At 40.7% G+C, this 15331-nt stretch overlaps 1 protein-coding gene across 2 annotated transcripts in view; it reads right to left on the bottom strand.

The window, feature by feature from the left end:
- LOC140197674 (ephrin type-A receptor 5-like) overlaps positions 1–15331 on the bottom strand; it is a 319085-nt gene that overhangs the window by 238992 nt on the left and 64762 nt on the right. For both annotated transcript variants that reach the window (XM_072257973.1, XM_072257972.1), the window contains exon 3: positions 1906–2569. In XM_072257973.1, the coding sequence (XP_072114074.1) occupies positions 1906–2569 (664 nt within the window). The remainder of the gene's footprint in view (positions 1–1905; positions 2570–15331) is intronic.

Here is a 15331-nt window from a genome sequence, read left to right as displayed (position 1 = left end):
ACATGAAGTTGTTGGACGGTTATAAAAAGCTCATGAAAATCGAAAAAAAGAAGTCAAGAGTAAACTGCAGATGCTAGAAATCTGAAATATAGACAGAGAATACTGGAAATACTCAGCAGGTCAGGCAGCATATGTGGGAAAACAAACAAAGATATTGTTTCAGATCCCAGAGATGGAAGGAGACAAATGAAGATGCAGGAGGGGTGGGGAGGGGATGTCTCTAACAAGGTAAAAATGGAGTGAATGTAGTCAAAGGAATGCAAAGCAGGACAACATGTCCTGCAGGTTCTGGGTGTTTCTTCCACTCCAAGTCATCTCTCTTCAATTTTGGCTCAACTTGTTTGAATTTTTTTCTTCCTTTTCCTTTTTCTTTCTTTGTTTTTCCTCTGGGTGTGGAGGACATTCCCAATCTAACCTCTAGGCCTTGTCTCCCTGCTTTGCTCTGTTATGTCCATTTTCTCACTCTCTAGCTGCTGCCATTTACTCATTGACCAGATAACTTTGTTCATGGCTTCTCCCCGTGGTCACCTCAGTTTCACGCCATCAGAAACATCCCCCTCCCTCACCCTCAATGAGCCTCTTTTACCTCCTTCCAAGATCTGATGAAGGAAATTCCACCTGAAATATCACCTCTGTTTCTCTTCCCATAGACACTGACTAACCACTCAGTGCTCCCAGCATTCTCTCTTTTTATGTTATAAAAGCTCAGCCAGTTTGGGCTGGAGACAGAACTTCAACAAGGTTTTGCTTGTGGTGATTGACCACAGATAACCAATGTGATTGACAACTAACTGCTCCTGAATTGGATTGGCAATGCACCTGTTTCAAAACACTTTGCATGGTCCGGAGTGTCTCCGCAGGACAACGTAGCCTGCACATAAAAGCCTGATCTTAGTGGTGATGTTCACATTGCAGGGATGAATCAAAACATAAATGTCTGAGAGCAAAAATAAATATTACACTTTCAATAGTTTCGTAAATCAAGGTGATCATTCTCTCTTGCGAAATATATTTAAATCTTATCCGGTTCTCAGTCTGTTTCATGTGACAATCACAATACTCAAGGGTCAAAGAATAATAAACAATATTTTTTCTTTGTCTTGTGCTATGCATCTTCCTTTGTTAATGGGGCTGGGCCCTGACATATGGTTTGGAAAACAGTTCCCCAGTAGCAGGTAGAGCCATTGATGTATTATATTTGATATAGATGACAGAAACAACTGCACACAGAATTAGTCGATTACCCTGTTTGGAAACAGGAAGATGATACTTTTTTTCAGGAACAAGAGAAATGAAGTTAGAAAGTGGCCCATATGCACTTTGTAAATCTGTGTGTATAATTTTCAGGGTTAGCAACCTGTTAATTTTGTTATACATCCTCTACACCAATAGCAAAAAAACATACCAGAACTTTTGGGAGCAAAGGTTAATGTTCTATAATCCGGAAGGCCAGAATGTAAATGGATAGAGGTTATGCCTCTGCAGATGGTTGTCACTATATATGTGCTCAAACAACATCATTCTAAAGCTGCTGCAGACAGCATATCAGACAAGCTGAACTAAAGAATGACCAAGAAATTGCAAATTCCTGACTTTTACAAGATGCCATGTCAACCACACTTGTGAACAAAGCGCATTCGAAGTTCCAGTGGCTCCAGCAATCTCTGCGAATGCACCACTCTGCTTTACTTACATCCTGACCCTTCTCACTCACCACTGGGAAGGGCCTACACACATCATGCAAAGAGCCAAGCCTGGCATCTCTGGAGCCAGCCTTTTATGTCATTTCTAATTCCATGTTGCACTAAATGGTCATCCAAGAGGTACAATTCCAGCACGCCTTAATCCCACTCTGGTCATTATGTTCTATGGTTGCAGCAGTACCCTAGTTACAGTTTAAATTACCTTGACAAGTGTTGTCTCGCTCCTCATAGCCTTCTTTGCACAAGCACCTCCCAATCGGAACCAACCACTCCCCATCAGCACTGCAGTACATTTTTGGAGTGTCATCTTTTATTGAATTGTTGACACATGTACCTGGCACCTCCACCAGCGAAGATGAATCAGCTCCTGTGATCGTATCTTCAAAGATAGCAAGGTTACGGAATGTAGACGGGCACTTCTTGTAATACACCCGCACAGAGACCAAAGCAATGCAGGCACCAACATCCTGAAAGGCGAGGTAGAATCCCTTTTTGGACAGGGGGCCAACCTCTCGGACCTCTGTGTTTAATTTCATGACTCGATCTCCGAGATCTAGCTCTGTGAAACTTTCATCTGCTGCTATTGTGTCAATTTTAGTGTATTGGTTCTCTCTGATGTATCTCCCATCATCATCATCTGATTCAAAATGATACACATTAAATGTCTCTTTACAAGTGCCAAGGCCTCCTGGGAGACTGTTGCAGTCCCGTAATGTGAACTTCAGCTCAATGAAAATGCGGTTGGCCCCTTCGTTAGAGATCCAGTTAGTCTGCAACCAGTTGTTCTGGTTTTGCTCCATTACATTGCACACTTGGTATGTGTGAATGGGACTGTAATTCTCATCAACCTCACTGATTTCTTCCCACTGTAGGGAGCAAACAGAAGTACAGGGTTAGATCAATCCGATACAAAGATTTGAAAGTATTAAATGATCATGGTTAGGTATGCACATTTGGTATTTGCATCAAAAAGAAGCACACAATGACAAGATTGGGTTTTTTTGTGATAAAAGCATCTGTAATATGCAATGGTATTCTTTTATTTTCTGTTTGCATATTCCTTTTTCACTTCTGTTCTTTTCCCACTCACTTTTTAATTTTCTTTTCATACACCTTTAAGTTATGTTTCTTTTCCTTATTAACTCTTCACCTCTGCAGGTTTACATTATTTTATCACTTACTCTTTCTCTTCTCTGCTAATTTCTCCTACTCTCCTCCCTTTTTACCTCTACCGCCATCTCCTCCTTTTCAACATCTCTCATTTTTCCTCACCTCAGAGATTTGTTTTACCTATTTCCCTTCATTTTGCTTTCCCCCATACTCCTCTTTGCTTCTAGTTTTCCTCTCCACTTTGGCTTATTCTGTCCCTTCACTTCCATTTTTATTCTCCTCACTTTCATTTCTCTCCCTCTCCTTGAACCTTGTTGCTTTCACTTTCTCCCTATCACTTTTTCTGTCTCCTACCTTTCTGTCTTCTTTCCTATTCATCCTCCTCCCTCTCCCTCTCACCTCAGTTCTTTCTCTATCCCTAACCCTTTGTCCCAACCCCTTTGCCATTTTAAATTATTACTCTCCTTGTGAATGTTTCTATTATCCTGCCCTTATTTCAGTATTTTTCTATCTGCTCACACCCATGCTTTTTTATCTTCTACACATAATTTCAATTCCCATTTCCCTTTCTCATTTGCTTTTGTGTACATTTCTCTTTCCCTTTTTATTCATTTTCACGCAGTTTCTTTAGCTTGGTTCTTTCAGTAATTATTGGCACAAACAACATTTTGGATACTTCAAATCATCGATTGAGCAGGAAGACAACTGAATGGGTATCTATCGAGAAGATAGTGGAGAGCTGGGGCCTGGGCATACTGGGAAGAAAGGACTAGATGGACTCAGCTAAGATGGGACACAGAATCAAGGCTTGACTTGTAATGTTATACTGAGGCTGTGTTCAGGGAGGAGAAGCTGCCCATCTTGTTGGAAGTCTGCAGCAGTTGGGAACACCATCTGGGCCATGTACAGAACTAGCTGTCCTAAAAGTAGCCAGCAAGGCCACCTCAGAGAAAACTAACAAAGCACAGGTCATCACAAACAGGGATTATGTCATTTCAATATGCAAGCAAAAGGCTAGTTGTCCATTTGTTTTGTCTACACCAATATGCCAGATGGCACAGACGCAAGATCTCATTATGTGCGCACCTCCTGTCCACCATATTACACAATTAAATACCAATTAGTGAAAAGAAATGGATATGGAACTAAAGCTATTTCAGGTCTTCAATACCATTCTCCCCTTTCATGTTAATAATCACATTAAATTCACAAGCACTTGTTCAAATCCCAGTGCAAGTGCACAGGTTAGCTACAACCCTACCAGTTGTAGACCATTATGGTCGGAGTATATTGGCATCTGTAGCACAATTATACATGATATTTGTGAATATGTATGGTCATGGCACCAATAAAATAAACTTTTCAATTAAACATGTTGGTTTAGAGTTTGGTCTCCTGATGTATAAAACAATTGAGTCCCATAATTAGGAACTCCTTCTGTAAGTTCCACTGTGTCTCCAATTCATTCTCCTTCCTTGAGATCCTTCTCTACAGTTGACATGGCTCATTGCAATTTTTTTATCCTTTGCTTCAACATGTTTGCCTCAAATTCTTCTGTTTTTGTTAAGTATTTTGGGATATCATGAAGGATAGCCACCATCCAGGACTTGCACTCTTCTCATTACAAGTATCGGGGAGGAGGTACAGAAGTCTGAAGACCCACACTCAACATTTTAGAAAGTTTCATCCCTCTATTATTAGATTTCTGAATGGGCCATTAACTCATGAACACTATTTCACTATTCCTCTTTTGACCTACTTATCTATCTATCTATCCATTCATCCATTGACTTGAAACTTTTGGTAACTTGTTATGCCTGCGCTGTACTGCTGCCACAAAACAATAATTTTCATAACTAATGTTAGTAAGAACAAACCCGATTCAGATTCTGATGTTTTCATGCATTAAAACAGGAAGGTGGAATGAAGAAGATGCCAGAAATGAAGGAACCAGTGGGGTGCTTGTTCATTGGAGAAGGTTACAAGGAAGGAAGAACTATGGAGGGATTTAATGAGAACTTCAAATTGCTGCCAAAATAAATCAATGAGTACAAATGTGGAAGAGGAAGAGAAGATGGTGCAAGTTAGGAGATAAGCTGCAGATAAACTAAAGTTGATGGGAGAATATTAGAATTGTCAATATAACAAATGAAGGCTTCACCAGGTCTGAGACACAAGCAGAATCCACCAGGTTGGAAAGGCAAAGTAGAATGTCTTTTAATGAAAAGGATATAAGCTAACTCCAAAGTCAAATAAGATTGTTCTCTTACAAATTGTCTGACAAAATCATACACTGTGATAAAACAGCCTGAGGGAACAATATTTGTGGTGGACAACTTAACAAGTACAGTAGCTGGGTATTACAAGAACAGACTGCAGGGGCCATTTCTGAATAGACACTGTATGTTATGTCCTGCTCAAGTTTCCTCATTCAAATCTATTATGTGACTCACAAAGCAGCAGAGAATTTTTTTACTGTTTACCATTCCTAGCTCTTTCAAAATTTTGCATATTTTTGATTGGAGCTACTGTTAAGCCCTCTGAACTAGCTTTTCAAGTTTTCAAAGTGACCGTATCTTTTCAACCCTGGGGTTACAGAACACATTCTCCATAGCTTCAGAATTACATTCAGTATCAGAAGTTCCAATCTATGTCTTTTACCTTCTCCTTTCTGTTTTTGTATTTATGACTCAATAGACTTGCTAAGATCAAACAACTAAGAACTGTTGGGTGTCTTTTGTTAGTAGATGTATTGTGTCTACAATATCGTATTTAAACAATTTCATAATTGAATATTGGTGAACCTTATTTCCTGTCTTTGGCTATCTTCAGTTGTTTTATCAGATTAAACTGACAGTACTGTCATATTAAAATCTCACTCATTTCTCTTACTTCAATCATAAGATTAGGCCATAAGACCATAAGACTTAGGAGCAGGATTAGGCCATTGGGCCTATTGAGACCGCTCCACCATTTCATCATGGCTGATCCATTTCCCTCTCAGCACCAGTCTCTTGCCTTTTCCCCATAACCCTCCATGCCCTGACTGATGAAGAATCTATCAACCTGTACCTTAAATATATCCAATGACTTGGTGTTTGCAGCAGCCTGTGGCAGTGAATTCCACAGATTCACCACTCTCCAGCTAAGGAAATTCCTCCTCATCTCTATTCTAAGTGGACATTCAGCTATTCTGAGGCTGTGTCCTCTAGTCCTAGACTCCCCCACCATAGGAAATATCCTCTTCAACATTTGTTAGGTTTCAATGAGATCACCCCCCCCCCCAAATTCTTCTGAATTCCAGTGAGTGCAGCCCCAGAGGCCTTGCATTCCCAGAATCATTTTCAGGAACCTCCTTTGAACCTTCTCCGATGTCAGCACATCCTTTCTTAGATAAGGAGCCCAAAACTGCTCATAATACCCCAAGTGAGGCCTTATAAAGCCTCAACACTGCATCCTTGTTTTTATATTCTAGTCTTCTCGAAATGAGTGCTAACATTGCATTTGCCTTCCTCACTACTGACTCAACCAGCAAATTAACTTTTAGGGAATCCTGCACAAGGATCCCAGATCCCATTACATCTCAGATCTTTGCACTGTATTCCATCTGCCACTTCTTTGAACATTATCCTAATCCGTCTATAAGTCCTTCTCTAGCCTCTCCACTTCCTCAACACCACCTTCCCCTGCATCTATCTTTGTATCATCCACATATGTGAATATTATCATACCATTCACAACTCAGGAATAAGCACACATTGATGCACTGACAAAATAAATAGCTGAAATTATGATACTAATCATTGCAACTTGCAGTGAACCAACATTAAAAAGAGAAAAGCATCTTTAATGCTCTTGAGAGAGAGAGGGCTGATGCATTTTACACACACATGGAATGGTGAAGCAACTTAACACATTTTGGACAGTACCCCTCTGGATGAAAAAAAAACCTAAGAATCAGATCACCCATAAAAGCCTCTCAGTGGTGCTTCGGTGGATTATTGCTAGAATGGCCCCCAATGTGAAAGGAACCTGGACATTTTAGATTTGGTTGGCCCAGGTGGGATTGTTGCTTTGTCTATACCGTTCACAGGTGGAATGATGTCACTGGTGGCGAGTGATGCTTATCTCTACCTCACTGACAAAAATGAGGACAATTATATGTGACCTATGACCTTTGTTTTCAACTTACAATAAGGCAAGGCGCAAACAAATGAGAGTGCCCACACTGGGGCATTGAAGTTTTGACCACAGACTCTGCCAAATGTTACACACGTGCTGCAATATTAACTGCATGCTTCGCAATCTCCTTGTTACACAGGGTGCCACAAGCAGTCAACTGACCCCTGATGATCCCATGCTTCCCAGTGGTTGAAGGATGCCCACTGTGTGAGGCAATCATTGGGCCCTGTTACTGTGGGGCAAGGACAACACACAGCTGTCCATACAAAATGGTGGAGCCCTTCTTTCTCACTCCAGACCCTGGATGGCCAGTCGATTTTAAGATTTGTGGGCAGCCATTGAAAGAAGTGGATGTTTCCACAGGTGAAGAAGGCACAAGCATTGTATCAATGGACACTGGGGGGCAAAAACTATCCTAGTGACTTTTGTACAGGGATCTTCACCAATTTTACAATGTTTCAGAGTCACTTTGTTTGAGTGTGTGCCTGATGATTGGTGGGGGATTAAAGCCAGAGGGAGTTTGAAGCAATAAAGAATTTGCTGGAGGAACTCGGCAGATCAAGCAGCATCTCATTCAGGGTTTCAACCAGAAACGTCAATAATTCTTTTCGACCTCCTTCCCCCCTCCCCCCCCCCCCCACAAATGCTGATCATCCATCCTCCAGCAAATTGTGTGTTACTCTAGATTCCAGCATCTGCAGTCTCTCTGGTGCTTCCTGAGTGAACTCAAATTCTGGATATCACTGTCGGCACTAGCATTTACCTTCAGTCCCACTATCTTCACAGCACATCGAAAAGAACTCCATTTCTTTTTTTTTGAGAAAAGTAATGATTTTGGTGGCTTCTAATATGAAGAAATTTACTAAAGTGTTGCATCACCCCACTATACAAACCCGTGTATAAACTTAAAGTTCAAAGTACATTTATCATCAAAGTACATATATGTCACCATCTGCAACCCTGAGACTCTGCTTGCTAATTTAAAAATGTTTTAAATTGTCCAGTTAAATGGAATAACCTTGATCTTCTTTTTATATGTTCACTACTCAGACTATCATTCTCTTATGTCAAAATGACCTAGTAACAGAAACCTTCTCCGATTGTTGAGCCACGTGCAGAACAGTCTCATACTGAACTCCCCAGGCACTAATCTATCTACAGCAGATACATATTACATTTACAACCCAATCTCACCAACGGCATCTGTAAATCAAGTTCACTCCTGCTTTTATCATCTGTCTGTAATCAAGGGCTATTCAGGCCACATTTAAATCTCATTTCTGTCGGTCAGATAGTCACATTAGTCCTTTGGAGCTTATTCAAGCTTAAATTATTATATTCTCCAATAAACACTGAAGCTCCTTTAGCCTGAATTCTGTGGGCAGCATTAATGTATTTTACTGGCAGACAAATCCAACAATAAATCAGTATTGTAACGTTAAATATTCACGAGACCTCACATATCTGTGAGTCTACTTTTTTTTCTGCTGGCCACTTAGAATGTCCTTGATGCTGTAACCAGACACGTGTCGCAACTCCAGTGGCAGATGGAAGCAGTTTGCTGATTCCAGTGAATCCCCTGAGCGTTACAGCACTGGACCGGAGCACCAAATTTAATCACACAAAGAACTTTGCTGTTCTTTTGTTCGCCTCCTGCCTTCTTAATGAGCAATTATTCAAACATAATCGGTCATTATACATATGACAAGCTCTGCATATCAAACACACACACACACACACACACACACACACACACACACACACACACACTCACACACACACTCACACACGCAATAAATATAGCACATCTGTGGTATGTCGAACTGTCGGTAAACGATTAATTTTTACTGTACTGCAGATTGTGGTCTTTATTGGGAGGATTGCTATTGCATGCTTGGTGCGTGGAGGGTGCTGATGCTTTTTTGTGGAAGTGGGTGCAGGTGGGGGAGGATCGTTGCTTTGCTGCTGTTCGTGCATGGGAGTGGGAGCCGGGGGGCTTTGGGTTATTAATGTTTTAGCTGTCACTCAATCTTCAGGGGAACTCTTCTGTTTTTTGTGGAAGTCTGTGAAGAAAAAGTATTTTGGGATGTGCACTGTCTACATTTCTCTGATATTAAATGCAACTATTGAATTATTGAACATCTACACTAATGAATTTTATACAATTTTACACAATGAATACATGAGAAAACCGGATTATGAAAATTCTTGATTAAAGTTGTGAAGAGTCATTCAACTAAATGGACTGAGTCGATTAACTGTATGTAGAAGGGATAATCTACCCTCAGTTTTTAGTATAACAGGTCTCACGTTCAATACCTCTTGTGCAGTGGGTAAGTAAATTTCTCTTTCTGCAGAAAAATAATAAATGCTTGCTAATATGTGAGCACATGTACTTGGATGATTTCAGTTTCAGAGGAAGCATACTATGATGCATTAAGCCAATGAGGCTGAAGGCTGAAATGTTAAATCCCGCTACTGCAAAAGAAATTTCTAAAAAGACGCATACTATCTCAGACTGATAACAATGTATCAAATATCTTATACACCAGACTTAAACAGCACCTGAACCATACTGAGTGAACACAGCCTGTACAGCAGAGAATCAGAAAGGAAATTTGGCTATCTGGCCTTCAAAATTCAGACCCACATATATTTAATATATTTTACTCTTCCCTGTCATTTGTTAATGCCTCATTTAGATCCCTTGCTTATCTCTTATGAAACTCAGAACCAAGTTGTGCTACCTTAGGGTTGACTTTTGAATGGATATCGATCTAATTTATCACCAAAAACGTAAGTTAGAAAAATGTTCCATTATCCACTGCCCTGTGGAGTAAGATATACAGCATAAAAATTCTGGTGCATTCATAGTCATAGAATAATATATCACAGAAGCTGGACCTTCAGCCCAACCAGATCCATGCTGACCAAGGTGCCTAGCCTAAGTTAATCTATTTCCCTACGAATGGTCCATATCCTTTTAACCTTTTCTATCCACTTAACGTTTAAATATTGTTAATATACCTTCCTAAACCAGTTCCACTAGAAGCTCATTCCATTCCATGTGGGTATCCACTACACTCCACATGGAGAAGTTGCCCCTCATGTCCTTTTACATCATTGACCTTTCACCTCAAACCTATGCAATCTAGTTTTTCCCTGGGAAAAAAGACTGTGTGTATTCAGTCCATTTATGTCTCTAATGGTTTTGTGCACATATGCAATATTAGGTAACCCCTCTGTCATCCACATTGCACAATATAAAATCCATGCCTGCCCCAACCTCTGAGGCTCTGAGTTCTGCCTACATTCTTGCAAATCTTCTTCACATTCCTTTCAACTTCCAAACAACCCTTTTTGATGATGATTTTACTCTCATCAAAAAGAACAACAAAAAGTTATGCAAGTCAGGAATCCCAATTCTTTCATCTGAATGTTGCCAGAAAACACAGACATTGATATGGGAAAGCATTAACTGGCATTTCCAAACATGCACTTTTGAATAAAAGGGGTTATCTATGATGTTATGAAAAGTGTTGAGGAGGACGGTGTCACTGACCTTGTGCACCTGGAATTTCCAAAGGCATCTGGCAGGAGGCTCATTAACAAAAATAAAGTCCAAGGGTAGGGACATTATGAGTATGGACATTGAGATGAACAAAACAGGAACATGGAGCAGAGGGTGTAGCAAGTAATTGTTTTTCAAACTGGAGGGAAATGTAACTTCAAGTTCCCCAGGAGTCACTGTTAAGACAACCAATCAATTTGTTGTACATCGACTACCTACACCTGCGGACACTGGGGAGAATTTCAAAGGTTGCAGATGACATAAAACTCAGAGAAGTAGTAAACAATAATAATAGTTACAAACTTTAGGAGGTCATAGAGAAACAGGTGAAATGGGAAGGAGATGGCAGTGAAGTGATATGTCTTGACACAAGGTGGATTGGGATGCAAAGCAGAGCACAATGATGTAGAGAGTTACATACACAGATACTTGAAGATGACAGGACAAGTAGAAAAGGCAGTTAAAAAGACACACTGGGTCCTTGGCTTTATTAATACTGATGCTTTTAGATGTTAGATTTAATGTTTTTCAGTGTTTTCTGTATTCTGTATTTGTGTTGGGCACGTGGCCAAGTGGTTAAGGTGTTCATCTAGTGAATTGAAGGTCACTAGTTCGAGCCTCAGCTGTGGCAGCGTGTTTGTGTCCTTGAGCAAGGCACTTAATCACACATTGCTCTAGTCTGTGCGAGGAGTGGCACCCCACACAGACTTCCGATCTGCGCCTTGTAAGGCATGAAAATGCCCCCAATGTCTGAGTTGACGTTCCCTCCCGTTCCCCCTCTATATTCTAAGAAATGTTTACAGCAACATGCACTTTATTAGCACCTCTGCTCTAACATGAACTAATACCTCCACCGGGCAACAACAGTGTTGGGTAGGGGGAATTTGGAACATCCCCGAGACCTCATCCAGTGGGTCACGGGCAGCATCAACCCTGTGAGCAGGTTAGGAAAGAGGGTTTGGACTCTGTGCTTTGGAGGGTGAAAAGTCTCGGGAGACTGTGATGCTGAGGGGAAGGGAAACCAGGGCAGAGCTGAACGCTGCCTGAGGTTTCCAGTGGCTGAGGTGCGCGAGACTGACAATGTTACAAATATAGAAACAGGTGATCTTGGTAGTCATAGAAACAGGTCCCTCTGTCACAGAGCAAGCACCATTTACACTAAAATTACACTATTCCCATTTTACTCTCCCACATCACAAGCCTATTCTTCCACCGCTCCCCCCCCCCACCCACATACCCAATATTCTTTCTTTAAGCTGCACACTATGGACAACTTACACTGGCCAAGTCATCTACCACCCTGAACATCTTTGGGACATGGAAGAAGATCCACACAGCCGTACGGAGAATGTGCAAACTCCCCACATAAAGTACCCAAGGTCAGCATTGAACCCGGATCCCTGTCACTGTGAGGCAGTGGCCCCACTGGAGAAAATATATATAGGAGACACAATGGAACAGTACGTAGCATTCAGTGTTGTTCATTCTATGCATTCATTGTGCCACAAGTCTGCATATTTGTCATGTTAGCACATTATTTATACAAGACACCTCTATAACACTTGTGACCTTTTTGGACGCGTCAGGTGTTTGAAAAGGTTTTATACAGGACCCAGCTCCTCAATGTCCACTGACAGAAAGACCACAGACTATGGTCCTTCCCTGCAAAGTCTTTATGTTGGCTATATCAAGTATACCAACTACTCCCGCAACCTGAAGCAAGCCAGTCAGCAGAGTCTCCTCACAAATATCTTGTGATAGCAGAAGACCAAAATATTTCAGGAAGAGCAAAGAGTACCCTTCACCAAGATGATCTTCCAGCAGCACTTGATGCTTGTCTTGGTTGGGTCGCTAGGAACAGCCTACATATCGGGGTTAGCACCACTGTCCCACAGCAAAGTAGATTTAGCATCTCAAGCTCAGTTCAGGTTAACTCTGGGTTCTGACACTGAGCAGAGCTCAGTTCAGTCATGGTAAACAGGGAACAGTCGGACTAATCTGAGATCCCTGCCAAACATCAATATAAATAGACAAGTTAGGCTCCCTTTCCATTCCCATAAACTTCACACAAAGATCCAAAACTCTTGGTACAATGCCAGCTAATATATCATTTAAAGATTAATTTTGAATCTTCAGAGATAAATGGATTATAAAGAAACAAGTTACTAGAAAAGCTGCCAGTGGGTCAGGCAGTATCTTTGGAGGGAGATGGACAGTTGATATTTTGGGTCAAGACCCTTCATCTGGTGGATTTCATGAGGGAAGTCTTTCAACTCTCGAACCCTAGTGCAACACATCATTGCCAGGTGAAAAACCCAGTCCTCTTCCAGGAGTTTATCTAAACTGTGGCAACTCAAACATTTTAATCAGGCCCAAAGACTTTGACTTAACCTGCTCTGGTGTTACTGGTCAGTCAGTTTCCACAGTTCGTAAGGTCATTGCTGTTATGTTTAGTAACTCCAAAAGATAAAACCTAATTACAATAAAAAGATGGGAGCCCAGAAGATAACTCACGTACATCTGTTTTCACTTTAAGTGAGGTGTGCACGTATCACATGACAGCTTGACGAATGCAATTCACTTATTTTTACTTGTAACCCATAATTAATTATCTAAATGAACAAGACTACTTAATCAAATATACAATATTGCTGAAATAGTAAATGCACACCAATTTCAGCCGCAGGGAGTTTTCTGCCTTGACATAGCGGATACACTGGATTGGTGGCCTTGAACTTAGCCAATACAACCACACAAAGTGGAAATAGAAAGACACCTTTCTCTTCCAAAATAATGACAACAATTGTACCAAGGGAATGGACAAAGGGCACAACAGACTTGAAGGAAGCTAGCAATGATACAGCAATGATGGACGTCAAAGTTACAGATCTGGGTCTACACTGTTCTTGTAGGCTCAACACAGTTTAAACGTTCCCGTGGCAGACTCCGAACCTCCTGAACAATGAAATTAACTTTCACTGGCCAGTATTTTATTTTACATGACAGCACATTTTGGGGCTATTACAAAAGAAACTTAAGAACTAGAACAGTACAGCCCACAATGTTGTGCCAAACCAATTCAATTAGTCATCAAATGGTCAACAAGACTCATCCCCTGTCCCCTATGTCCATATCCTTCCTTTCTCCTCACATTATTGAGGCTATTTAAACATCTCTGATGTATTTGCCTCGACCGTCATCAAGGCAAGCACATTCCAGGCAGCCACCTCTCTGTACAAAAAATACATTATCCTCACATATCCTTTGAACTTACCCTTCTCACCTCAAATGCATTCCCTTTGATATCAGACATTTCAACCCTGGGAAAAAGATATTGTCTGTCTTCTCGATATATATACCTCACATAATCATATTAACCTCTATGAGATTTCTCCTCAGCCTGCACTGCTCCAGATGAAACCACCTAAGTGTGTCCAACCTCGCATTATACCACATGCCCTCTAATCCAGGCAGCATCATGGTAAACGTCTTTGGCGCCCTCTCCAAAGCCCTGACATCCTTTCTACAATCGGGTGTAATACTCCAGATGCGACTTAAGTTGGATTTTATAAAGCTGCAACATAACTTCCTGACTTTTCAACTCAATGCCTTATCCAACTTGTAATTCCTAACATGTATCACATCCACCATTCATGCCAAAGCAATTCACAGCCAATTACTTACTTTTGAAGGCAGTTACTGTTATAATGTAGGATGCACAACAGGCAACTTGTGCACAGCAAGCTCTCACAGACAGCAGTATGATAAGGACAAGATAATCTGCTTTACTGATGTTGAATGAGGGTGAATAATAGCAGGGCAAGGGGAATAACTCCCCTCTCTTCTTCCAAGAATGGCATGGGACCTCATTCAGCCACCTGCAGTGCAGGTAAGGCCTTGGTATCAAATCTCATCTGAAAGACGCCCCCTCCAACTGTGCAGTAAGAATGAAACCTCTTATGTTTATTGGATTCTGTAATCTCTTCGACGCCTCCGACATGTGTTCTTCCCATCCTTCAGAAGACAAAGTGATATATATTCCAGTTAAACAAGGCCAGTTGTCAACCAACAAGCTGGTTTAGTTTACATGTCATATTTGAAAGAACAGAATGCATTTCTCAATGAAATTGAATCTAATTCCTCCTGCTTCTTGTAACATAAAAAAACATAAATTATACAGTCATAGCCCTTGATATGTAGCACCTTCCTGGCTGAGGGTCACCTGACTGCCAGCCTTCACTGGCTTAGCTGACTGAGATCATTGCAACATCACATGTGCACATCACTCAAATATATTAACCATCGGAAATCATTTTGTATTCAGGCTACTGAGCTGCATACACAAATGCTCTTTTCATTTGTATTATGCTAGCAATGCCAGTATCCCAATGCATCATCAATCTGCAACCCCTTTTGTTCTGGAAGATCCTATATCGTGGCAAAAGGAGATAACATGGTAAAAGGGTGAAGCAATGGAAAAATAAATAAAAATGTTATTCCAGCTAGTGTCGAGTTTCAGTGAATTAACTCAGTGTAATCAAGTAGAAATCACTGACTAAGCACAAGTATTCTTTTTAATTACTCACATTTCGGTTAATACTTGCTAATATTAGTGGATAACTTTTTAGTAAATGTAACCGGTAAAAGTAAAAAGTTATGTTTGCTTAAAAATCTATCTTCATCATCAAAATATTTTGTCACCTTTCTCTTTCATTAAAGTTAAGAACATTGGCCTGAATTGTTCAAATCAATCTCAGTGCAGTTT

The sequence above is a fragment of the Mobula birostris genome, chromosome 5, assembly GCF_030028105.1.
Source record: "Mobula birostris isolate sMobBir1 chromosome 5, sMobBir1.hap1, whole genome shotgun sequence".
Taxonomy (NCBI): Eukaryota; Metazoa; Chordata; class Chondrichthyes; order Myliobatiformes; family Myliobatidae; genus Mobula; species Mobula birostris.
The sequence above is the reverse complement of the archived record's forward strand: the minus strand, read 5'-3'. Positions and strand labels throughout refer to the sequence as shown.